At 45.1% G+C, this 26,709-nt stretch overlaps 1 protein-coding gene across 7 annotated transcripts in view; it reads left to right on the plus strand.

The window, feature by feature from the left end:
* Positions 1–26,709, plus strand: part of crppa (CDP-L-ribitol pyrophosphorylase A) — a 717,155-nt gene that overhangs the window by 220,809 nt on the left and 469,637 nt on the right. For all 7 annotated transcript variants that reach the window (XM_070879974.1, XM_070879979.1, XM_070879975.1 and 4 more), the window contains one exon: positions 14,539–14,643. In XM_070879974.1, coding sequence (XP_070736075.1) covers positions 14,539–14,643 — 105 coding nt within the window. The remainder of the gene's footprint in view (positions 1–14,538; positions 14,644–26,709) is intronic.

Below are 26,709 nucleotides of genomic sequence, written 5' to 3' on the forward strand. Positions count from 1 at the left end.
CATCGAGCTGAGACTGTATGAAAGCAGCCAGAGTCTCAAAGCCAGCAGACATGGCAGCAGTTTGACGCTCCATGGCCTGTTGCCCAGAGTGTATAAGAGCATTCATAGCTTCAAGGGCCGCGGCCATCCTCTCCAAACCAGCACCGATACGCTTGTTCCCTTGCGCCTGTGCTGCAATGGCAGCTGCCACATCACCTACAAGTTGCGGCATCACAGCTGGATCTGTACGGACAATCTGGGAGTCCACCATCGCTTGCACACTGGCCATGATGGGCTCCATGGAGTGCGCAGAACTGTCGACTATACGGGAGGCGAAATCCTCCACGCTCCTCACCACTTCCAACAGCCTCTCTGGCACCCTTGTTAGTACCCCAACATCTGGGAATGCATGTCCTCCACATTTCTCTCATAAGCCGCAACATCGATGGCCTCGTTTGAGTCCTCGTCAGCAGAACTCTGGTGCGGACTCACCGCCCCCCCCACACCCCCCGCCACCCCGGAGAGATGACGCCTGTGGTTGCCTAGCCCTGTCATCATGCTGCAGCCTGCTAGGCCCCGGTGCAACACCCAGTGCAGACCCCTGTACTATCTGAACTAGATCAGACCGCGCACTCCTCGTATCTGAGCTGTTGTGTGTGGGTGGAAGCAGTGACACGGTGCTGCCAACAGTGTTCTCCTCTTCCTCTTCATCACTGAGGTCCCTAAAAGATAGAGTGTGCTCCAGAGTGTCAGCAAGGCTGGAGCCCTCAATGTCCTCTATGCTGTCACTAGGCATTTCAGTAGTGCTGTCCTCAAGGTTGTCATCGAGGCCTGGCATTGGTCTGACAGGTGGTGCCTCTCTGTCTCCTGTGCTGCCACTCGTTTCTGGGGTAGTCTCCAGGCCTGGTCATGCATTCCCAGATGTCGGGGACCGTGGCAAGGGTACCGGAAAGGCTATCGGAAGTGGTGACGAGCGTGGAGGAGCCTGCCTCCCGCACAAGTTTAGTCTCTTTATCTGAGGAAGGGCATATGAGCCTTAGAAGGCAGTGCAACGAAGGATCATTAGGATGAGAGGGTATCCTATAAGAAGAAATTGAGTAGATTGGGCCTATGCTCTCTGGAGCTTAGAAGAGTGAGAGATGATCTCATTGAAGCATATAAGATTCTGAGGGGTATTGACAGGCAAGATGCTGAAAGTCATTTCCTCTGGCGGGAGAGTCTAGAACAAGGGGGCATAGGCCCCGAATTTGGTAGAAGCTATGTTCCACCCAAGTGTCATCCAAAGGACCGCTGAGATAACTCACGGTACTTTGGGCGGGAGTTTCGTGGAAAAGTCCTGGAAAGACCGCTGACAGCAAAAAAATGACTTATGCCAAGAATCTGAGCAGCAGCGGGTGGAACCTCCCAATCTCGGCGCCAAATGCGATCCTCGACAAAGTACCGCCAAGAACTGAGTCGGGCCCAGTGAGGGGGAACATATAAAATTGAAAATTTCCAAATAATAGAAAAACAACACTGGAAAACCTTCAGGGGACCCCTTTCACCTGAATCTTTGGGGAAAAAAAAATAAAAGAAGTTTACTAACTTTTTGCAGGTCTTCATACTTACCATTGAGGTTAGACCTGCCTCCACGCGGCAGTCATTTCCCCTGCTGCAGCAGACTCCCACCTGGACCAAACTGGCAGCTCAGTGGGCGGGAGGACACTTACATGAATTGCACACCAGTGGACGTCAGCGGGGGGTTCCCAGCGGTCTTCCTTCCCCGCCGGCGGGAGGCCTCCGCCAAACTCGGTCGGAGGGGAGACTGCCCCGAAAACTTGGCGGCAGCGGGCGGTAAATGCACCAAGTTCGGCCCCTAAGTCTCACGACAAGGGGTCAGCCATTAAAACTGAGATGAGGAAGAATTTCTTCACTCAGAGGGTTGTGAATGTTGGGAAGGAGTTAAACTAATATGGCAGGGGGATGGGAACCAATGCAGGGAGACAGAGGGACACAAAAAGGAAACAAAAGCAAAAGACAGAAAGGAGATGAGGAAAAGTGGAGGGCAGAGAAACCCAAGGCAAAGAACAAAAAGGGCCACTGTACAGCAAAATTCTAAAAGGACAAAGGGTGTTAAAAAAACAATCCTGAAGGCTTTGTGTCTTAATGCAAGGAGTATCCATAATAAGGTAGATGAATTAACTGTGCAAATAGATGTCAACAAATATGATGTGATTGGGATTACGGAGACGTGGCTCCAGGATGATCAGGGCTGGGAACTCAACATCCAGGGGTATTCAACATTCAGGAAGGATAGAATAAAAGGAAAAGGAGGTGGGGTAGCATTGCTGGTTAAAGAGGAGATTAATGCAATAGTTAGGAAGGACATTAGCTTGGATGATGTGGAATCTATATGGGTAGAGCTGCAGAACACCAAAGGGCAAAAAACGTTAGTGGGAGTTGTGTACAGACCTCCAAACAGTAGTAGTGATGTTGGGGAGGGCATCAAACAGGAAATTAGGGGTGCATGCAATAAGGGTGCAGCAGTTATAATGGGTGACTTTAATATGCACATAGATTGGGCTAACCAAACTGGAAGCAATACGGTGGAGGAGGATTTCCTGGAGTGCATAAGGGATGGTTTTCTAGACCAATATGTCGAGGAACCAACTAGGGGGGAGGCCATCTTAGACTGGGTGTTGTGTAATGAGAGAGGATTAATTAGCAATCTTGTTGTGCGAAGCCCCTTGGGGAAGAGTGACCATAATATGGTGGAATTCTGCATTAGGATGGAGAATGAAACAGTTAATTCAGAGACCATGGTCCAGAACTTAAAGAAGGGTAACTTTGAAGGTATGAGGCGTGAATTGGCTCGGATAGATTGGCGAATGATACTTAAGGGGTTGACTGTGGATGGGCAATGGCAGACATTTAGAGACTGCATGGATGAACTACAACAATTGTACATTCCTGTCTGGCGTAAAAATAAAAAAGGGAAGGTGGCTCAATCGTGGCTATCAAGTGAAATCAGGGATAGTATTAAAGCTAAGGAAGTGGCATACAAATTGGCCAGAAATAGCAGCGAACCCGGGGACTGGGAGAAATTTAGAACTCAGCAGAGGAGGACAAAGGGTTTGATTAGGGCAGGGAAAATGGAGTACGAGAAGAAGCTTGCAGGGAACATTAAGACGGATTGCAAAAGTTTCTATAGATATGTAAAGAGAAAAAGGTTAGTAAAGACAAACGTAGGTCCCCGGCAGTCAGAATCAGGGGAAGTCATAACGGGGAATAAAGAAATGGCGGACCAATTGAACAAGTACTTTGGTTCGGTATTCATTAAGGAGGACACTAACAACCTTCCGGATATAAAAGGGGTCAGAGGGTCTAGTAAGGGGGAGGAACTGTGGGAAATCCTTATTCGTCGGGAAATTGTGTTGGGGAAATTGATGGGATTGAAGGCCGATAAATCCACAGGGCCTAATGGACTGCTTCCCAGAGTACTTGAGGAGGTGGCCTTGGAAATAGCGGATGCATTGACAATCATTTTCCAACATTCCATTGACTCTGGATCAGTTCTTATCGAGTGGAGGGTAGCCAATGTAACCCCACTTTTTAAAAAAGGAGGGACAGAGAAAACAGAGAATTATAGACCAGTCAGCCTGACATCGGTAATGGGTAAAATGATGGAATCAATTACTAAGGATGTCATAGTAGCGCATTTGGAAAGAGGTGACATGATAGGTCCAAGTCAGCATGGATTTGTGAAAGGAAAATCATGCTTGACAAATCTTCTGGAATTTTTTGAGGATGTTTCTAGTAGAGTGGACAAGGGAGAACCAGTTGATGTGGTATATTTGGACTTTCAGAAGGCTTTCGACAAGGTCCCACACAAGAGATTAATGTGCAAAGTTAAAGCACATGGGATTGGGGGTAGTGTGCTGACATGGATTGAGAACTGTTTGTCAGACAGGAAGCAAAGAGTAGGAGTAAATGGGTACTTTTCAGAATGGCAGGCAGTGACTAGTGGGGTACCGCAAGGTTCTGTGCTGGGGCCCCAGCTGTTTACATTGTACATTAATGATTTGGACGAGGGGATTAAATGTAGTATCTCCAAATTTGCGGATGACACTAAGTTAGGTGGCAGTGTGAGCTGTGAGGAGGATGCTATGAGGCTGCAGAGCGACTTGGATAGGTTAGGTGAGTGGGCAAATGCATGGCAGATGAAGTATAATGTGGATAAATGTGAGGTTATTCACTTTGGTGGTAAAAACAGAGAGACAGACTATTATCTGAATGATGACAGATTAGGAAAAGGGGAGGTGCAACGAGACCTGGGTGTCATGGTACATCAGTCATTGAATGTTGGCATGCAGGTACAGCAGGCGGTTAAGAAAGCAAATGGCATGTTGGCCTTCATAGCGAGGGGATTTGAGTACAGGGGCAGGGAGGTGTTACTACAGTTGTACAGGGCCTTGGTGAGGCCACACCTGGAGTATTGTGTACAGTTTTGGTCTCCTAACCTGAGGAAGGACATTCTTGCTATTGAGTGAATGCAGCGAAGGTTGACCAGACTGATTCCCGGGATGGCGGGACTGACATATCAAGAAAGACTGGATCAACTGGGCTTGTATTCACTGGAGTTCAGAAGAATGAGAGGGGACCTCATAGAAACGTTTAAAATTCTGATGGGTTTAGACAGGTTAGATGCAGGAAGAATGTTCCCAATGTTGGGGAAGTCCAGAACCAGGGGTCACAGTCTAAGGATAAGGGGTAAGCCATTTAGGACCGAGATGAGGAGAAACTTCTTCACCCAGAGAGTGGTGAACCTGTGGAATTCTCTACCACAGAAAGTTGTTGAGGCCAATTCAGTAAATATATTCAAAAAGGAGTTAGATGTAGTCCTTACTACTAGGGGGATCAAGGGATATGGCGAGAAAGCAGGAATGGGGTACTGAAGTTGCATGTTCAGCCAAGAACTCATTGAATGGCGGTGCAGGCTAGAAGGGCCGAATGGCCTACTCCTGTACCTATTTTCTATGTTTCTATGAATCTTTGGAATTTTTTACCCCAAAGGGCTGTGGATGCTGAATTGTTGAGTATATTCAAGGCTGAGATCGATAAATTTTTAGACTCATGGGGAATCAAGTAATATGGGGATCAGGCGGGCAAGTGGAGTCAAGGTCAAAGATCAGCTATGATCTTATTGAATGACGGAACAGGCTGGGGGGCCTACTCCTGCTCCTAGTTCTTATGTTACCTCTAGACTTGACTATTCCAACGCACTCCTGGCTGGTCTCCCATATTTTACCCAATGTAAATCTGAGGTCATCCAAAACTATGCGCTCCTCTAATTCTGGCCTTTTGAGCATCCCTAATTTTAATTGCTGAACCATTGGTGCCTGTGCCTTCAGCTGCCTAGGCCCTAAGCTCTGGAATTCCCTCCCTCAACCTCTCCGCCTCTCGATCTCTCTTTCCTCCTTTAATACGCTCCTTAAAATCTACCTGCAGATGCTAAAAACATCTGCGTTAATATCTCATGTGGCTCGATGCGAAATTTTGATAATGACCACAATCAGTTTTTTTTTAATGTTGATTGAGGAATAATTATTGGCCAGGTCACCGGGGATAACTCCCCTTCTCTGATAAATAGTGCCATGTTTTATAACATTCCTGTGAAGTGTCTTGGGACGTTTTACTGCATTAAACGTGTCAGCTGTGGCTCAGTAGGTAGCACACTCGCCTTTGAGTCAGAAGGTTGTGGATTCAAGTCCCACTCCAGGAACTTGAGCACATAAATCTAGCCTCACACTTCATTGCAGTGCTGAGGGAGTGCTGCACTGTCGGAGTTGCCGTCTTTTGGATGAGACGTCAAACCGAGGCCCCGTCTGCCCTCGCAGTGTAAACCACAAGGAGATAGGAAGGGACAATATGTATGAATATAAAGGGGCTGCAGGAGGGGTCAAAACTTAAAATCATGGTTTAAAAACTAGTATTTATACATTCTACCTAAACGCACGCAGCATTCAAAATAAAGTAAATGAGTTGACGGCACAAATCATTACAAATGTGTATGATTTGGTGGCCATTACAGAAACGTGGTTGCAGAGTGGCCAAGACTGGGAATTAAACATACAGGGGTATCTGACAATTTGGAAAAATAGACAAGAAGGGAAAGGAGGTGGGGTTGCTCTGTTAATAAAGGATGATATCAGGGCAGTTGTGAGAGACAATATTGGCTCTAATGAACAAAATGTTGAATCATTGTGGGTGGAGATTAGAGATAGTAAGGGAAAAAGTCATTGGTGGGCGTAGTTATAGACCCCCAAATAATAACTTCACGGTGTGGCGGACAATAATCAAGGGAATAATGGAGGCATGTGAAAAAGGAATGGGGGATTTTAACCTACATATCGATTGGTCAAATCAAATCGCACGGGGTAGCCTGGAGGAGGAATTCATAGAATGCATACGGGATTGTTTCTTAGAACAGTATGTTACAGAACCTACAAGGGAGCAAGCTATCTTAGATCTGGTCCTGTGTAAAGAGACAGGAATAATAAACGATCTCCCAATAAAAGATCCTCTCGGAATGAGTGATCACAGTATGGTTGAATTTGTAATACAGATTGAGGGTGAGGAAGTAGTGTCTCAAACGAGCTTAAACAAAGGGGACTACAGTGGGATGAGGGCAGAGTTGGCTACGGTAGACTGGAAACACAGACTAAATGATGGCACAATTGAGGAACAGTGGAGGACTTTTAAGGAGCTCTTTCATAGTGCTCAACAAAAATATATTCCAGTGAAAAAGAAGGGCGGGAGGAGAAGGGATAACCAGCCATGGATAACCAAGGAAATAATCAAATTAAAAACCAATGCGTATAAGGTGGCCAAGGTTAGTGGGAAACGAGAAGATTGGGAACATTTTAAACGACAGCAAAGAATGACTTAGAAAGCGATAAAGAAAGGAAAGATAGATTACGAAAGTAAAATTGCGCAAAACATAAAAACAGAAAGTGAAAGCTTTTACCGATATATAAAACGGAAGAGAGTGACTAAAGTAAATGTTGGTCCCTTAGAAGATGAGAAGGGGGATTTAATAATGGGAAATGTGGAAATGGCTGAGACCTTAAATAATTATTTTGCTTTGGTCTTCACAGTGGAAGACACAAAAACTATGCCATAAATTGCTGGTCACAGGAATGTGGGAAGGGAGGACCTTCAGACAATCACTATCACTAGGCGGGTAGTGCTGGACAGGCTAATGGGACTCAAGGTAGACAAGTCCCCTGGTCCTGATGAAATGCATCCCAGGGTATTAAAAGAGATGGCGGAAGTTATAGCAGATGCATTCGTTATAATCTACCAAAATTCTCTGGACTCTGGGGAGGTACCAGCGGATTGGAAAGCAGCTAATGTAACGCCTCTGGTTAAAAAAGGGGGGCAGACAAAAGGCAGGTAACTACAGGCCGGTTAGTTTAACATCTGTAGTGGGGAAAATGCTTGAAGCTATCATTAAGGAAGAAATAGCGGGACATCTCGATAGGAATAGTGCAATCAAGCAGATGCAGCTTGGATTCATGAAGGGGAAATCATATATAACTAATTTACTGGATATAACGAGCATGGTGGATAGAGGTGTACCGATGGATGTGGTGTATTTCGATTTTCAAAAGGCATTCGATAAGGTGCCACACAAAAGGTTACTGCAGAAGATAAAGATACGCGGAGTCAGAGGAAATGTATTAGCATGGATCGAGAATTGGCTGGCTAACAGAAAGCAGAGAGTCAGGATAAATGGGTCCTTTTCGGGTTGGAAATCGGTGGTTAGTGGTGTACCACAGGGATTGGTGCTGGGACCACAACTGTTTACAATATACATAGATGACCTGGAAGAGGGGACGGAGTGTAGTGTAACAAAATTTGCAGATGACACAAAGATTAGTGGGAAAGTGGGTTGTGTAGAGGACACAGAGAGGCTGCAAAGAGATTTAGATAGGTTAAGCGAATGGGCTAAGGTTTGGCAGATGGAATACAATGTCGGAAAATGTGAGGTCATCCACCTTGGGGAAAAAAAAAACAGTTAAAGGGAATATTATTTGAATGGGGAGAAATTACAACATGCTGCAGTGCAGAGGGACCTGGGGGTCCTTGTGCATGAATCCCAAAAAGTTAGTTTGCAGTTGCAGCAGGTAATCAGGAAGGCGAATGGAATGTTGGCCTTCATTGCGAGAGGGATGGAGTACAAAAGCAGGGAGGTCCCGCTGCAACTGTACAGGGTATTGGTGAGGCCGCACCTGGAGTACTGCGTGCAGTTTTGGTCACCTCACTTAAGGAAGGATATACTAGCTTTGGAGGGGGTACAGAGACGATTCACTAGGCTGATTCCGGAGATGAGGGGGTTACCTTATGATGATAGATTGAGTAGACTGGGTCTTTACTCGTTGGAGTTCAGAAGGATGAGGGGTGATCTTATAGAAACATTTGAAATAATGAAAGGGATAGACAAGATAGAGGCAGAGAGGTTGTTTCCAGTGGTCGGGGAGACAAGAACTAGGGGGCACAGCCTCAAAATACTGGGGAGCCAATTTAAAACCGAGTTGAGAAGGAATTTATTCTCCCAGAGGGTTGTGAATCTGTGGAATTCTCTGCCCAAGGAAGCAGTTGAGGCTAGCTCATTGAATATATTCAAATCACAGATAGATAGATTTTTAACCAATAAGGGAATTCAGGGTTATGGGGAACGGGCGGGTAAGTGGAGCTGAGATCAGCCATGATCTTGTTGAATGGCGGAGCAGGCTCGAGGGGCTAGATGACCTACTCCTGTTCCTAATTCTTATGTTCTTATGTTCTCTCAAGTGAATGTAAAAGATTCCATGGCACTATTTCTAAGAAGAGCATGGGAGTTATCCCCAGTGACCTGGGGATAATTATCCCTCAATCAACATAACAAAAAAACAGATTATTTGGTCATTATCACATTGCTCTTTGTGGGAGTTTGCTGTGCGCAATTTGGCTGCTGCGTTTCCCACAATACAACAGTGACTGCATGCCAAAAGTATTTAATTGGCTGTAAAGTGCTTTGAAATGTCCGGTGGTTGTGAAAGGTGCTATGTAAATGCAAGTTTTTCTTTTTCTTTCTTTAAAAAGGTACTATATAATTACAAGTTGTGTATGCATTTTGAAATGTGAAAATTAATTTTCTTTTAAAAATGTTATGTTAGTTTAACCTCTAAGGTTACATGGCTGAAATTTTGAAGGTGACTGAAGCTGGGAACATATAAAACACTGATTTTAATATCTAAGTAACACAATTGCTGTATGTTAATCCTCCAGGCGATTTAGCTATAGATTTACATGAAGATGTGTTGTACAAAGTAGTGTACATCAGCTGTAATGGTCAGTCTGCTGTAGCTTGACATATCATACTTGAATTGAAAAGGATTGTGAATCGGGCAACAATGGTGTACTCTTCTGAGACCAAACACGGGTTTAAAAAAAGGTGAGAGTAACTGCATATATTTTATGCCTGCCTGTGAATTTTGCAAAGGAGGAAGATACTTTTGTTTGGCAAGACGAAAAGGGACAGATAAGATTTTGAGATTAGATTAAATAATATGCCTTTTATTGTAAAGGTGGCAACTCTATTATTTCAAGTAACTGAAGCCTTCATTGACCATAAAATGTAACTGTCATTCTCTTGAATGATGGCTGTGATGTGTAGCCGAGACTTAAAGAAAAGTCGGTGGGTGCGGAAAGAAAACAAAAAAACTACTGGAAACAGAGCTGCCTTTTGATGAGTGAGAGTGTGTAATTTATAGATCTACTTTCAGATAGGAATCCAACTCTTGCTCACACTCCTTTGAATTTTTTTCTGTCAGTTTCCCAATTAATCATTAATCCTATACCCATTTTCTTTTTTTATAAGCTTATGACAAATGTTAGCTTTGAATACCTTGATCTAAGACTAAGAAACATTTACATACCTCCTAGAACAAAATGTTTTTTTCTCCTAAAACGCGATCTATAGCACAGGAACGATGGGCTCCTGAGTCTGAATTGCAGTCTGGACTGACATGGAGAGGGAGGGATAAATGATTGACTCCTATATTCTTTCCTTCCCTATCCAACTTAGTCAAGCATACCGCCTGGCTTGGTAACCAAAGAATCCCAATCGTGGATCCGTGAGACTATCCATCGGCTGCACTGGACTAGCAGTCTTCTTGATCAATAAGTATGTTGGGCAAGCAAAAATAAGAGGAAAATAACTGTCAAAATCCTAGCTGGGCCCAGTGACGGGAGTTAAAGTATATATTTGGCTTTTGGAAACAACAACAGTTCCATGGCATGATGTGAAAAAATTTAAATTGTTGATGAGCAAAATACTGGCCTGGATTTTAGGCCAGAGGCACATTTCGTGCGTGGGGCTGTTTTGTGATCAGATAACCCGAAAGAACGGGTTTTGAACAGCAGGACACCTTTTAAATTTTTTTCTGTCAGTTTCCCAACCACAGGCAGCCTGATTGACGGGCTGAGGAGAGCAGGTAGGTCTCGTGGGAGAGATCGGCGGGTGTGGGGAGGCGGGTATGGTTCCCAATTGAGGCGGGGCGAAGGGGGGGAGGATTCTGAGCTGAAATTATATTGTGCAGTCTGATCCTGTGCAGCATATTTAATTTCCCAAGATGCATCAGTACCATTCAGTAACGAAATTGTTGGAATATTTTACTTTAGTTCAGCACTTTGTTCTGAGTTATTTTTCAAATTGATTTCAAGAAAAGCTAGAGGACAAATTTGAAGAGCGCTATTGAGGTAACTTTTTTTTAGTTTTTTTTAAGAGAGCGTGGATATGTGAGAGCGCAAAAATGAAACTGCACCTCATGTAACTTTTGTTTTAAGATCCATGAACTTTGGAAAATGCCTAAACCTGAGAGAGAGAGAGAGAGAGAGAGACAGAGGGCGAAAAATGCATTGGAACAGCGCCACCCGTTAGCGCCCGAGAGGGACACTTACTGCCAGAGTGCTGTGCTGTCAGTGCCTCCTGGGAACTTCAGTGGGGGTTTACTGGCGGCGCTGACAGTTAGCACTGCCCACTCTAGCGCCACCCACTTGGTGACGTAAATGGGTGTGTAACGTCTCTTTAGTGCCACGGTCACCAACTTCAGTGGGTTTACCTGTCTTAACGCCTGGTGCTAATTGCGCCAGAGAAAGCAGGTGTTCTTGAACCTCCTGGGGCAATAATGAAACGGATCAGCAAGGTGGGTGGTTATAAGGTTGGATATTTTCATTTACATTCACTTTATTTACATTTGTTTCTGTTTGTTCGATGTTTAACAGTGTTCAAATGAACTCCCTTGCATTCATTTGTACTCTTCAGGTGGTCCAGCTGACCTCCCCATTAGGCACGAGGATGCCGGCTTCCTAGCGCCACAACTTCATCAATGCTCCCATGCTAGCGCCCCACGATTGAACTTTAGCGCCATAAGAGGAGTGTGGAAAGCTTCCTTTAGCGCTCCACTCCCCTCTTAGGGTGCTAAAAATCAATATCCTAGTCGGAGATGGTAAAGTTAGCGACCAGTGGGTGTTACTGCCTCAAACCAGGCTACAATCAATTTTTATCCCAGGTGTCTTTCTAATTTCACTTCATTTTATAAAGTAAAAGTTGGATTTTGATGCAAGGCAGGGGGGGCTCGGGGGGGGAATTGGGAGGGAGGGAGGAGGGAGGGAGGGAGGAGGAGAGAAAGAGAGAGAGAGACCCATTATATATTTGTTCCGATATTCAGTTCCATTGACTTCAGCTACCTTCAATTAACTGCCTTTTGTGTGTATTCTCAGCTTTATACATCATGAAGTTATCAATTCGTATATATATTGCCGTGCACACAGAATAATGGATTAATTGTGGATTTCAATCCCCAAACCAATACCATTTAATAAAGATGGAATTTCACTTATTCAGGATTAAAAATTTGGGGATTTATGGCACCCGTTACGGGCAAAAAATGCCAAAAGGAGACCGGCCGCCGCTCTTTCGCCAGCTGGTGGCGGTTCCCACAACCTCCTCCATTTTCCTAGGCCTGGTTGCGCTGCCATTAAGAAGTAAAATCCCTGCAAAGAAAAATGGCCGATTGGTAATATCAGTCTGACTTAACGTTGCCATGGTGAACTTTGACCCTGGAGTTGAGTTGAGCGCTGGCCCTAAGCAGGCCAGTGAAACCTAACCTGTAAAGAGACTGACAGAGATGCTGTCAACACCTCTTAAAGGGACACGAGCATCTTTCGGTTAAGTTTGCATTTAAACTTTTGGACTTTTTTTTATTTTACTGAAGTAGTGGCTTGCTGCAATAGATGTTAAAAGTTTTTTTAAGAGTGTAGGGAGTGCTGCTGGATGCTTGCAACACCTCAGATGGTAAAGGAAGACCTCTGAGAAGAAAGCAAATGCAGCAAATACTCAGCAGGCCAGGCAGCAACCATGGAGAGAGAAACAGAGTTCACAACTCTGGTTAAGATGCTGCCTGACCCGCTGAGTATTTCCAGCATTTTATGCTGTAATTTCAGATTTCCAGCATCTGCTCACAGAGGGAAGGGGAGGAAGCAGAAGGAAGGGTGCAGCCCATATAGCACCTTTTGGCCAAGATATCCGGGACGGAATCAGCTGCCTGTGCGCCCAGTGACCACAACCCCATTCCCCTTTCAACATTAGTCCCACTCCTTACCTTCCCTCTGTTACTGACAATCACAGCGTCCTCTTGGCCACAATGCTGAAATAAAAGCCACCACAAAGCAATTTTTCAATCCAACTTTATACATTTATCCATCCAACATGACATCAAAAAATCAACTCATCAACCTTATGCATTCTCTGAATGACTGCCTTTGCAAGAGGTGCATGCCAGAAAAAGGATGCCAGCATTTTACATCCTTTCTTCGCTGCCGCTGGCCAAGGGTTGAACCATACCCCTGCCAAGAATGGCCAGCACCGTCTCCTCCAAGGGGGCGAGATGAGGCTAGGAATGGGAGATGTGCCTCATGATTTGTACACATTGTTGGCAGGTGAATGATTGCGGGGGTAATCTTGCATTGAGCAGCGTGTGAGACTAGTGATTCAGTTGGTAGGAGACGGCTTTTGACGTGGTCTGACATCATGAAAATTCTTTGGGGGCACTGCAGCCAGGTGGTGGGGCGACACTGCTGGAAGTGACGGCCTCAGTGATGTAGACCCACATTGTTCTTTCTGGAGGACCCCTAGTGGTTGAGGACTTGTCATGCAGTGTTAACCCCCTACACAAAGCTGGAGTGCTGCGTGCGAGACCCTGGTTGCCCCTTCCCTGGCTTGCTGAGGTTCGGGAGGGAATTCAGTTTTAAGTGCTGAAGACTCCCATTTGGGACTTCTTTTTAATGTTAATTTTTTTTAAGGCAGTAAGGGCTGAAAACTGCATTTTTTCATTATAGTTATTATTAGTTTTGAACGCATTGCCCCTTTAATTCATAGCCTTTTTAATTGCCCATACTTCCTTACGAACTCCACAGCCTTGGTCCCAGAGGCTATTAGAAGCTGGAACACTGCTTCAGGATAGCATCTTCAACTTCCATGCCTACACTAATTCCACCAGGAGGGTATTACACATTAAGTTAGCGCTGGGCTAACAATCTTTCATCCCCACTGCAAATTTTTCTCTGGAAGCGCTACATCCATTTTCAGCGGCCGTTAATCCCTGTGTCGAGAACTTTGGGTTTTCCGACCTTTAATTCAATTCAACGGATTGTAGTGCGGATTCAATCTTTCGAACTGATCTGATGTCAACAAGCAGAATTCTCAGCAAACAAGGAAGTGAATAAGCTCTTAAAATTCTAACTTTTTAAAATAGCTACAGTGAGCAAAAGAAAGATTGGGGCTGTCACATGGTGAAAAGGCAAACCTGAAATAAAAATGGACAAAGTTTAAAAAATAAAAAATAAAAATTTTGAAAAGTTTCTTAATTTTACTTTTTATTAAAATGGACAAATTTCACATTGCACAAAATTAAAATTAGTTTTCCAAGCCCTTACATTTGTTTAGCAGTAATAGCGCTGTTAAATCACCAGTTACAACTAATCCCTTTGGATCTAACTTTTAGTGGGGAATTTAAGACTGTGGAAGAGTTGATGTTTTCGTCAGTTTCAATAATTTACGTGATTTCACTGATTACTGGCTCTGTAGTGGGTGGCACAGCACAGCCAGTTTTGGAGCTGTCATTGACAGACCGCAACTTCGGGATATCCACCTGCACATGCGGCAAATCCCGAAATTGCGGTTAGTTTCAAAGGCGGAATGATGGCGAACAATGCCCATTCGCTGTCATCCAGACTGCAAATTCCAGGCCATTATAATTTCTGTCTCTGTTTCTGACACAGCCAGCAGATTATAAATACTGTTAATTATTTTAGTCATGTGGAAGGTAAAAAATTGTAAATTAAACTTCAAAAATATAGAATCACAGTGCCTCATGTTTGATTACAAAATTTATTTTCATCTACAATTAATGATTTTTTGATTTCCCTTGAAGATTCATAAGGTGTAATTCATATTTATATTTTCTGTTACAGTGCACAGATTATGATTTTGAGTATGGGACAGAGTGTCTTCATTTAGCTCTGCAGTATTGTGGTACCTCTGCCAAGCTCATTGATGGGCCGTCTGATCTGTGGAAGGTAAGAACAAACTGTTTATTTTAAATGTTATGCTTTACTGAAAACATGGGGGAGAAATTTGGTCTTGCCTCTGTTGCAGCATTAATCCAGGTGGAGTGGTACTTTTAGCGCCCTGAAAAAGTTTGCACCTCCCATCCAGAAATTCGTCATAATCAGTCGAAGAGCTGATAGGTGATAAATTAGCCATTGCACAAAAGAGCTGGGGGGCGGGAGATGATAATGAAAGTTTGGTCGGTACATTTTGCAGACCCATTGCGCATGCGCGGAACTCCGAATCCAATTCCGGGAAAAGCCGAGTCTTAAAGGTGTGGCATAGTTTTCAAAATTCCTTGTTTTCAACCTGTTATGTCTGTCTGCCGCTGCAAACTCGAGGCTCATGCACCGTGCTCTGTGTAAACGTTGCACTGACTGTGACCTCCGAGGGAAGCACTTTCTCATCCCTTTAAGTAGCCACCAGTTAACAACTCTGCAAGCCTGTAAGACGTTGTTCTTGATGGCCGCTAAATGAGACAGTCGCACCTAATTTACCGACCGAGGCGCAAGCGTGGGCGTTGCACCAGGACTGACGTCAGGATTGCACTGATCATCAGCGGCCAGGCGCTGCTGCTTTGCACCCCAGTGAGAATCCTATGCATTTTCAATCCGGGCACTGAAAGCTGCGCTCCCAGTCGGTGTAACCTCTTGCGCTCCCATTAACGCACCCTCGGGCTGCTAACTGAGGCGTTAGACAACCAAAAATCCAGCCCTTGGATTGTAAAAAAAAAAAATTGCAACCATGGTGTAGATTTGGACAGGATTGGAACTTCATAATCCAATAATATGCTCAGAAGAGGTTGGGAGGGGAAAAAGTGTTGCAAATTGGCAATATCAATCAAAGATTCCACCATTGCGTTAGAGTGTAAAGGCATTCTAGATGGTTGTGATGGAACAAAATCCATATGGATAGTTAAGGGATAGAATGGGAAATTAAACAATTCTTGTTGTGCATTATAGGCCACCAAATATTGCAGATGAGACAGAGCGGGAGCTTTTAAGACAGTTCAGAAAGATACGTTTTAGAAATAGGGGCATCGAGTACAAGAGTAAAGGAGTAATGTAAAATTTGTACAAAACATTGGTTAAGCCACAATTACTATGTAAAGTGTTGGGCACTCCATTATATTCGGAGACAAAAGCCTTGGAGCGTACAACATAGAGTCACCAGGATAATGCCAAGGATGGGAAACTGTAGTTATGAATGGAAACCTGAGATACTGGGACTATTTCTGCTGGAGCAGAGAAAGCTAAGAGGAGATTTAATTGAGGTTTTCAAAATTATGAAAAGGATTCATAGAATGAATGAGGAAAAACTATTTCTTGTGGTTGGGGAATTAGTGTTGAGAGCTCACCAATTTAAAACTGGGCATCACCCTTGACAGGACTGCCACCAATCTGCCTCATCTCACCAACACCAGCCACAAATTAAAAACCAGGGTGAACCTGGTCCAGAAATTCGCTGGAACATAATGGGGGAACACAGCCAAAACACTTGGCACTGCAACAGTGGCCCTAGTCTACTCTGCTGCAGAATACTGCTCTGCCCATGGTCCTGCAGCCACCACACAAAGATTGTGGATGTGCAGCTAAACGCCGTCATGAGGTGGCGGGGACGCTCAAGTCCACTCCAACTGAGTGGCTCCCGGTGCTGTCCCACATTGCCCCGCCTGCTATTCGCTGCAATGCCATTGTGCTTCCTGAGGTGGAAAAAAATCAGGAGCAACATCGACCTTCCCATTCACAAAGACTTGAAAAACCCAGCACAAAATCACTTAAAATCGCGTCGGCCATTCTGGGAAACAGCAGCCAATGTTCATGCAGCTGGTATCAACCCACTATCCAGATGTATGGAATCGTGGAATGCTTGCAACATAAAGAACAAGCACCTCATTACTGACCCAACAGCAGAGGTCCCTGGCTTCGCCCTCTCTTTCTCGAGGACAACGCTCAACTGAACCCACAAAGGACATAATCGATGCGGCCACCTGCTCCACAAGTGGAAGATGAGGGATGACCTGGTGCGACTGTGACCATGGGTCCCAGACCATGGAACACATCACATCAACCTGCCCACTACGATCTGTTGTAGGAGGCACCTCATTTCTCCACTTGGCATCTCTGGAGGCTATCGACTGATTAGCTAAACTAGATATCCCATTATAAGCTTTTCTTGTAATACGAAACAACAACAACTATTTAAAACTATTAAGTTCGGAGAAATTCCTTTGCACAGATGTTATTGGAACATGGAATGCTATGCCACAGTGAGTGATTGATACACAGACCATTAAAGGGAAGAATCAATACATCTTTGAAATAGAGGAAATACATGGCTGTAGGGAAGAAAGTAGGAGAGTGGGATGAGTTTTGGAATGCTTTAGCAAAGAACCAGCACAAACACATTGGGTTGGATATTTACTGGGACAGTTTGTGTAGACGGGTGGGAGGGGGCTCAGAATCCGGAGCATGATGTGTCTCCACAACTTGCTGGTTTCCTTCGGCACTGTCCCTTCCCCGTTGGACAGTGGGGAACGCAGAGAGGATGGGAGAAGTCATCGACCGCATCACATCACCAAGCTGAAGCATAGCTTGTGCCTATGATTCGTGCGATGCTGCAATATTCTCAAGGGCACGCGCAACACTCTCTGGAACGCCACTGTCGCTGCTCGAAACTACCAGCCTCTGTGTGTGAGCAATGATGGCCTCGATGGAGTCCTGAGTCACACTGACAATTCATGACGCTGCCTCTGCCACAGTCGCAGTAAGCTTGTCGATGCTCTCTGGAATCCGTCCCAATGCACCCATAAGCTCACGGTGCATTTCTGTGTTTTCTCTGGACATTTCCACCAAGTCCAATTCCATGTCTGCCTGTCTTTAAGCAGACCGACTTTGCCAACTTGCCCTCCAGAGTGCTAGCCTGTGAGATTGCCCTCTCGCACTGCGTTGCTGTAGGCGACTGGGGCCAGGAGCCTCCGAAAACTCAAACCCTTCAAAGATCTCATTGCCGCCAGATGACGGATGTGGATTCAGGGCAGCTGGTGGACTCTGCAGCTCAGTTATGTTGGTTGTCTCCGCTGCCCCCTTGGCTAGATGTTGATGCGTCTTGGGAAGGCTGGCGCGATTGTGGCTGATCTTCTGCAAGCACAAAAACACATACGTGTGGTTAGCAACAGGGAAAGGGCAGGGTGATAGGGGAAAGGTGGCATTGTACATGTTCATTTGAAGGGCCGCTGCCACTTCATTATATGTCTCAATGCAGTCTCTTCGGGCACCCTATCCATTTACATACTATCACTACCCGAAGGGGGTTCACCAGTAACTGCCCGAAATCAACATCATTAAGTTCCAGTATTTTGAGGCGGCCCCCCACTTGTGCGCAGCTGCTCCCTCCTGTTGTGGGAGTGCGTTGACTGCAAAGAGAAAAATAGGAAGGGTTCAGAAAGAATTTCTCTCTTGTTGTGGCACACATGCCTATCATAGTACAATAGGTGAGACTGCGTGAATGTTCCAGTGGCTTCCGTTCAATCTGTTTCGATGTTGCATGAGCTTCGTGAGAGATTGCTTAAAGGTTAGAGGGATGTAACATAGGGACTGCAGGTGATCTTTCTGAGAGCCATAGAAGCAGTGGGAGTGTATTGCGAGGAAGGTTGTAAATTCGTTCATATGCATCGATCATTAGAAGGCAATGGGTGCAGAAGTAAAACTTCATCTTTCTTATGCATTGTGAAACCCACACCACAGGCAGCAAGACTTTTGAGAGGGACCATATACATGAAAGACTTCACATAGGAAAGGTGGCATATATAAATGTGAATGATAATCACCCTGATGATCCTGGTAAGGTTGTTGAACTTTTTTCGACATTGTGTCCCAGTTCTGGGCACAGTGTCTGCAGCAGAGACCTTCTGTGCTAAGTCCCTCCACAGCCTCTTAAATACAGGTGGTAGTGGTCTGCTCTCCTAGCAAAATGGAGTGAGGACCACCTCCTCTTCACTGCATGGCTTCACTCGCCTCATTACTGAGGTGCCTGGTACGCTGCCTTCCCTCCTGTTCCTCCATCTCTGCAGAGGTGACTGAAGTGGGGCGGGTTATGTGCGCAGGAAGCTGCCGCGCCCAGAAACAGTGTTTGAGACCAGGGAAAAAAAACCACAGCGCATGCGCAAAATGGCCGCCGCCTTTAACAACAGAAGTTTCGGCTCAGCCGCACAAAGTCCCTTGTGCAACGCCTGACTTAATGGCAATGCTCCTCCAACTTACTTTTTCGCCGAAACTTGTAGTCGAAAGTGCAAACTATTTTCAGACGCTAATGTTAACGCCCCGCTGCAATTAATGCCCGAAATCCAAAAAGCCCAAAATCCAGCCCTTGGTGCTACAATTGAACCATTTTTATCTATTGTAAATGGGACGAGTCAGAGTATTGCGTGTGAATGTTAGGCAGACTTCAATAAAATTCATTGGTAGGCAGTTATCCTAGTTGTGACATGTATTTTGTTTTTGTTAAGGTGATACAAGTATATGAATGTATAGTATATCTGGGTTGCATTTAAGACATACAGTAACTGTATGTTGAAGCTTGTTATGTTTTTATTGAATTGTAAAGGGAATATAGTAACTGTCATTTTATGCCTGCTTATCCTCGATCATGATGCTGTGGTTGTAAATGTTGCATGATGATTGCAGTATGGAGCCAACACTACTTCAACAGTGGAGAGAACCAATGTGGACCCATTGTCAGAATGGGAAGATATTACAGATGAACTGCATTTGAAAAGGAATAGAGCAAAGGGAATGAGGAGGGAAAACACACATACATGCTCACTGCGAAAAGAAATTGGGGATGAATTTCATCCTGAGTAGTAGTACAAATCTGGCGACAGCACGTTGGCAGCCATTTCACACTCCGTCCCATTCTCTTCTACATTGGCTTTAATGAAAAAGAAAATCGGGTGAGGTGTAAAAAAGGGCTGACAACATGCTAAGTCCAGACTGAATTTCTCCCCCATTGAATGGCAGGTAAAGCACTTAAGTGGGACACAGGAGGTGGCTAAGTGGGTGAAGTGATATTAACATGAGACAAAGAGGGTCAAAATTCGGTTGCTACCGCCAGCTGATACCACCTGAGTGAAGCGGCAGTGGTGCATGAATGGCTAGCTGGCGGCGTTAGGCATGGGTGCTGCCTGATGGGAAATTCAGTTGTTCTTTTACAAGGGCATAAAGATTTGCCGCCCCACCAACTACCACCTTGGAAATCATGACGTCACCTCGCATGCAACGTATCCATGGCGTCAATCTCGCCAAATTCATTTTGGCCACCTCACTTACCAGCTAGCAGCGATGACGCCTGAAAAAGTTGGTGGCACAAGGCCGGGAAACGAATCCGGGGCGTTATTTAAAGGGAGTTGCAGGCGGCCCACAGAGTTGGCAATCCGTGCTGCGTTGGCTGCTCTCACAGTTCGAAGGTGCTACCGTCCTACGGTTACTGGCTCCTAAGCTTCAGTACTAGCATCTCGGAGGCATTGTTGCCTTCAAGATTGGATACATTTGGAACTAGCATATCGCCTTTACCTCTGCAAAATTACAGGGGCAGTGGTCGCACACTGCGTCTTCCTGCGGCAATAACTTCAAAGGCGATGGCTGCAGACTTGGCTTATGGCAATGTGGATGCTCGCCAGAGGAGAGACTCCAGATGGTGGGGCAGGAGGCCGTACAGTCTCATGGTTTACAGTACATTGCTGCACTCGCCAGGTTACCATCGCTCTCTACAGAAAACGAATGGACTACATCAAGTTCAGCATGTCAAGGGAATACCTGGATGAGCGCTCCTGTTGCTTCCCCATGGTTCAGGGGGCCATTGCTTGTAAGCATGTGGCATTGCGGGTCCTGCCTATTCACCTGGCCATCTGCTGAAGACATCACGCCCCACCCTTCAAGTCTCCGTACATATAAATAACAAGACAAGATTGTGTCAAATGAAACAAATTTTTATTTGCAAGAAAAACCATAATGTGCTGTAAAGAAGCACTAAAGATGCCATCATCCACAGCAAACAATAATTGAAACAACACTCCTTGAAACATTATCACCCACTTCCGTGTGCAACTATTCACATTACTTCATCATGGAACAAGGACAGCATCTCTGGTCAGCATCACACAATTCTTTAATGGCTCATGCAACTGGAGCTATTTACATTACTTCAAATTTAAGCAAGGTCACCATTTCTGGCCACAAGCATATATACATATTTACCCGCTCTTTCTCAGTGCTTTCCCACCCCTTCCCTTCTTTCCCCTCCTAGGCCTACTGCTCCTCTTCAATAGGGTCTCGGTGCATGCAGCAAGGCTGGTAGAAGGTCGCTGTGTTGACGTCGCTGCCACAGCTGATGGCTGAGCAGGACGTTCCGCATCAGCTCGGGCCCTGGAAGGACCGGCTGTGGATTGCATCACCTCAGCATGGGCAGCAGCACTCTGTGGTGGATGGGTTACAGAGAGCAGCAGGGGCAAGGGTGGAATGATGTCGTCCTGAGAGAGGACATCAGGTTCCACCAGGTCAGACACATTGCTACCCCCTCTGGGGCAAAGCATCTTTTTGGAAAAGAAGGCTGAGGAGTGACCTAAAATTATGAAATTATTTGATAGAGTAGATACAGAGAGTGTTTCCACTTGTGGGGAAAAGCAAAATTAGAGGCCATCAATATAAGATAGTCACCAAGAAATCAAATAGGGAATTCAGAAGAATCTTCTGATTGAGGGCCCCCAACCCAAGCACCATCTTGTCTTTCACCCCAACCCTTGAAATGCTGACATATCCATCCCACATTGCCAGTGTGACCACAAGCACTGATCACATTCGACCAGCTCCGTTGGGTGGGCCACATCATCTGCATGCCTGACACGAGACTCCCAAAGCAAGCTCTCTACTCGCATGAGAAGTTGAGACTAACGGCTGGATTTTCGGGTGGTTTACGACCGGGTTTTCGCCGTGTTTTGACTCTCCGAGCCGAAAACCCGGTTGCTAAGCCCGGTTACAATCCTTGGTTCCTTTTTTGCGGCGGCGTATGGAAGCACCGCCAGGGAGAGCTGCGCTGGTGGTGGAACGACTCGGATTGCGTTACCGTCTGAGTTTCGGCACTCTCCCGACCCGTACGCCACACCCAGAAGACCACCAGGTAAAACCTAGCGGTGCAGCTCTGCCGTCAGCGGCAAGTTGGAAAACCTGAAAAAAATGTAAGTTAATGTTTTTATTTTTTTGCAGCGATTTGTTAGGCAAGGGTCTTAGTAATGTGTTTTGAATATTTTTAAAAAACATTTCCCCCCTGCCCTCGCAAAGCCTCTCTCGTAGCACCCCCGGCCTTGCAATAAAGTTGGCGAGGGTTGCATTTTTGCGCCCCAAATAATAGTGCAACGCCTCCCTTTGCACTGCACCCCTGACCCCAAGTGCCAAAAGTTAGGCCATAAATCGGTAACGGAGCGAAAACGGTAATTTTCACTTATTGCTTACGTTTTCGCCCCAAAATGGAGAAAGCTGAAAATCCAGCCCTAAGTGTAGTCTTCAGGTGACCTGGAGTTAGAGGCCGTGAAATAATTGGAACAGGACATGTAGAAGTAATTGAGTCACCATTTTAAAGTCATAATTTTATCCTTATTTTGATATTTCCATTAGCAATTCCTATGTCCACATTTAAAATGGAAACAACCTGTATAAACTTGTCATGCTGTAGATATACCCTTCCAACTGGGGGAGATGTAATTACAGCATGACCAGTTTACATAGGCTGTTTCCATTATAAATATGATAAAGGAATTTGTAGTGGAATGCTAACAGAAGGTGCATGCAGACAGAAGATTTTTACAATATTCATGGATTGTTTGCCTCTGAGCTATGATTATAAAGAACATTTCTGAAGAACTGGTAGATGATTTTGATAAATACAGCTAACGCTTCAAGGAAATCTTCCCTCCATTGTGGTATTGGTAAAAATGACATTCTAGCTTCTATAAAATCCAAAATAATCAGTTCTACAAGAGTTCTGGGATCCTCACTGGCAGGCAATATTTTGAGAATCAGTGATTGCCAGGTTGTTGAACGCTTCTGACAATGTTTTCTAGCTATTGACTTTTGTAGTTTACCTTCTTTAATATTGTCTTCCATTATATGATTGCAAAGCAGTCATTGATGCTAGTGGAAAATAGCATCACGTTGGAAAGTGTTAATGTAAAGCTAAGTCTTGCAAGTCTCTCATATTGTCGAGCCAGGTTGATACCCAAACCATCTCTTTGAAGAAGAGAGCAGACTAACACTAGTGAAAAATAAGCCAGTAACAGCAAGTCACCTAATGCTAAGCAATGATTGTAACTACTTCCAACAGGGGCACCGGCACCACCTTAGCTTAACAAAAGCCCAGGTTCTAAAGCCAAACAAATGTCTTTAACTCTTAAGCACGCATTTGCCCAGTGTGTAAATATCATTAGCAACAAATCTAATGTGCTAATGTTCCCTATGTACATGTAAACTTTACAAAATATAATTGAAAAGCAATATCTGGTGACAAAGATGGATTATGCTATAAAATATACTGTATATAATGTTATCTTTTTGCAACACTCTCATTTTGTGTTCTTACAACAACTATTCACAATCATTCACTTTTGTATAAAGAATTTCGTCTTTGAGCAATGAAGTTTCACACAAGTAAACATTTAGCAGTTCTTGCTAGCGAAAAGCTTTGTCTCAGAAATTGTTAAATCTTGTACAGTTATCCAACTAGACAATACCAAGTTAAACACTGATGACTGGCATATTACTTAACTTATAATTTTTGTTACGGGTTTAGTGGCACCAATTGCAGCATGCAACTTGAATGTGTCATTGATGGCAAATAGCATTTAACAGTGGCATACATCATGGTAACCAATCTGACATTCATAAAGGAAAATAACAGTAAATTCATTGATCCTGCAATTCCAGTGGAGAGCCAACAACTACAACAACAGCTTGTATTTATATAGCACCTTTAACATAGTAAAACATCCCAAGGCACTTCACAGGAGTATTATAAGACAAAATAAATTTGACACCATGCCACAAAAGGAGAAATTAGGGCAGATGACCAAGAGCTTGGTCAAAGAGGTAGGTTTTAAGGAATGTCTTAAAGGAGGATAGAGAGGCGGAGAGGTTTAGGCAGGGAATTCCAGAGCTTGGGCCCAAGGCAACAGAAGGCGTGGCCACCAATAGTTGAATTATTATAATCAGGGATGCTGAAGAGGGTAGAATTAGAGGAGTGCAGATATCTCGGGATGGGGGGGAGGTGCGGGTTGTGGGGCTGGAGAAGATTACAGAGATAGGGAAGGGAGAGGCATGGAGGAATTTGAAAACAAGGATGACAATTTTGAAATCGAGGCATTGCTTAACTGTGAGCCAATTTAGGTCAGTGAGCACATGGGTGACGGATAAACTGGACTTGGTGCGAGTTGGGACTTGGTGCGAGTTAGGACACGGGCAACTGAGTTTTGCATGACCTCAAGTTTACGTAGGGTAGAATGTGAGAGACCAGCCAGGAATGCACTGGAATAGTCAAGTCTAGAGGTAACAAAGGCATGGGTGAGGGTTTCAGCAGCAGATGGTCTTAGGCAAGGGCAGAGACGGGTGATGTTATGGAGGTGGAAATAGGTGGTCTTAGTTATGCTGCGGGTATGTGGTTGGAAGTTCATTTCAGGGTCAAATATGACACCAAGGTTGAGAACATAAGAAATAGGAGCAGGGGTAGGCCATACGGCTCCTCGAGCCTGCTCTGCCATTCAATAAGATCATGGCTGATCTGATCTTGGCCTCAACTCCATTTTCCTGCCGGCTCCCCATAACCCTTGACTCCCCTATAGTTCAATAATCTGCCTTATCTGAGCCTTGAATATATTCAATGACTCAGCTTCCACAGCTCTCTGGGGTAGAGAGGATACATGACTGTCTGAGAGAAGAAATTCCTCCTCATCTCCGTCTTTAATGGGTGACTTTATTCTTAATCTATGCTCCCTAGTTCTAGATTACCCTATTTGGGGAAACATCCTCTCAGCATCTACCCTGTCAAGCCCCCTCAGAATCTTCTATGTTTCAAAAAGATCACCTCTCATTCTTCTAAACTCCAATGAGTACAGGCCCAACCTGCTCAATCTTTCCTCATAAGACAACTCCTTCATCCCAAGAATCAACCGAGTGAACCTTCTCTGAACTGCCGCTAATGCAAGTATACTCCTCCTTAAATAAGGAGACCAAAACTGTGTGCAGTACTCTATGTGTGGTCTCACCAATGCCCTGTACAGTTGTAGCAAGACTTCCCTACTTTTATACTCTACCCCCCTTGCAATAAAGGCTAACATTCCATTTGCCTTCATGATCACTTGCTGTACCTACATGCTAATTTTTTGTGTATCATGTACGAGGACACCCAGATCTCTCTGTACCGCAGCATTCTGTCGTCTCCGCATTTAAATAATATTTTGCTTTTCTATTCTTCCTATCAAAGTGGATAACCTCACATTTTCCTGCATTATACTCCATCTGCCAAATTTTCGGCCACTCTCTTAACCTATCTATCTCCCTTTGCAGACTCCCCGCGACCCCCCCCACAACCTGTCCTCCCACCCATCCTTGCATTGTCAGCTAACCTGGCCACATCACACTCGGTCCCTCCATCCAAGCTATCAACATAGACAATAAACAGTTGAGGCCCCAGCACTGATCCCAGCGGCACCCCACTAGCCACAGTCCGCCAACCCGAAAATGACCCATCCATCCTGACTCTCTGCCCCCTGCCAGCCAGCCAATCCTCCATCCATGCCAATACACCCCCAACACCACAAGTTCCTATCCCGTGTAGCAACCTTCCACATGGCACCTCATCGCATGCCCCCGGAAATGCCAGTACACCACATCCACTGGCTCCTCACCGTCCACCCCGCTTGCCACATCCTCGAAGAACTCCAATAAGCTTGTCAAACACGATTTCCCCCCCCCCCCACAATACCATGCAGAACAGTGTGGTTCAGCCTCAGACAGATATTGGGGAAAGAGATGGAGTCAGTGGCTAGGGAACAGAGTTTTGGCGGGGACCGAAAACAATGGCTTCGGTCTTCCCAATATTTATTTGGAGAAAATTTCTGCTCATCCAGAACTGGATGTTGGACAAGCAGTCTGAGAATTTAGAGACCGTGGAGGGGTCGAGAGAAGTGGTGGTGAGGTAGAGCTGGGTGTCGTCAGCGTACATGTGGAAATTGATGTTGTGTTTTCAGATGATGTCGCTAAAGGACAGCATGTAGTTGAGAAATAGGAGGGGGCCAATGATACCTCTGATGTCCACCAAGGATCTAATGATGCGGGAGCGGGAAGAGAAGCCATTGCAGGTGATTCTCTGGCTATGATTAGATAGATAAGAATGGAACCAGGTGAGTGCAGTTCCAGCTAGCTGGATGATGGTGGAGAGGCATTGAAGGATAGAGCGGTCAACCGTGTCAAAAGCTGCAGACAAGTCAAGAAGGGTAAGGAAGGATAGTTTATCTTTGTCACCGTCACACAGGATGTTATTTGTGACTTTGATGAGAGCTGTTTCGGTACAGTAGCAGGGGCGGAAACCTGATTGGAGGGATTCACACATGGAAAGATGGGCATTGGTTTTGGAGACGACAACATGTTCAAGGACTTTGAAGAGGAAAGGGAGGTTGGAGATGGGGTGGCAGTTTGCAAGGATGGGGGGATCAAGGGTTATTTTTTTTAGGAGAGGCGTGATGACGGCAGATTTGAGGGAGAGAGGAACAGTACCGGAGGAGAGAGAACTGTTAAAAATATCAGCTAACGTGGGAGCCAGAATAGGAAGTTGGATGGACGGCTGTTTGGTGGGAATAGGATCGAGGGAGCAGGAAGTGAGTCTCATGGACAAGATGAGCATGGAGAGATCAACAGGGGAGATCAGAGAGAAACTGGAGAAAGATGTCAGTTCAGGGCTGGTCGCTGGGAGCATAGGCCAAAGTCAAAGCAGTG

Source organism: Pristiophorus japonicus, chromosome 5, assembly GCF_044704955.1.
Source record: "Pristiophorus japonicus isolate sPriJap1 chromosome 5, sPriJap1.hap1, whole genome shotgun sequence".
NCBI classification, from domain to species: Eukaryota; Metazoa; Chordata; class Chondrichthyes; family Pristiophoridae; genus Pristiophorus; species Pristiophorus japonicus.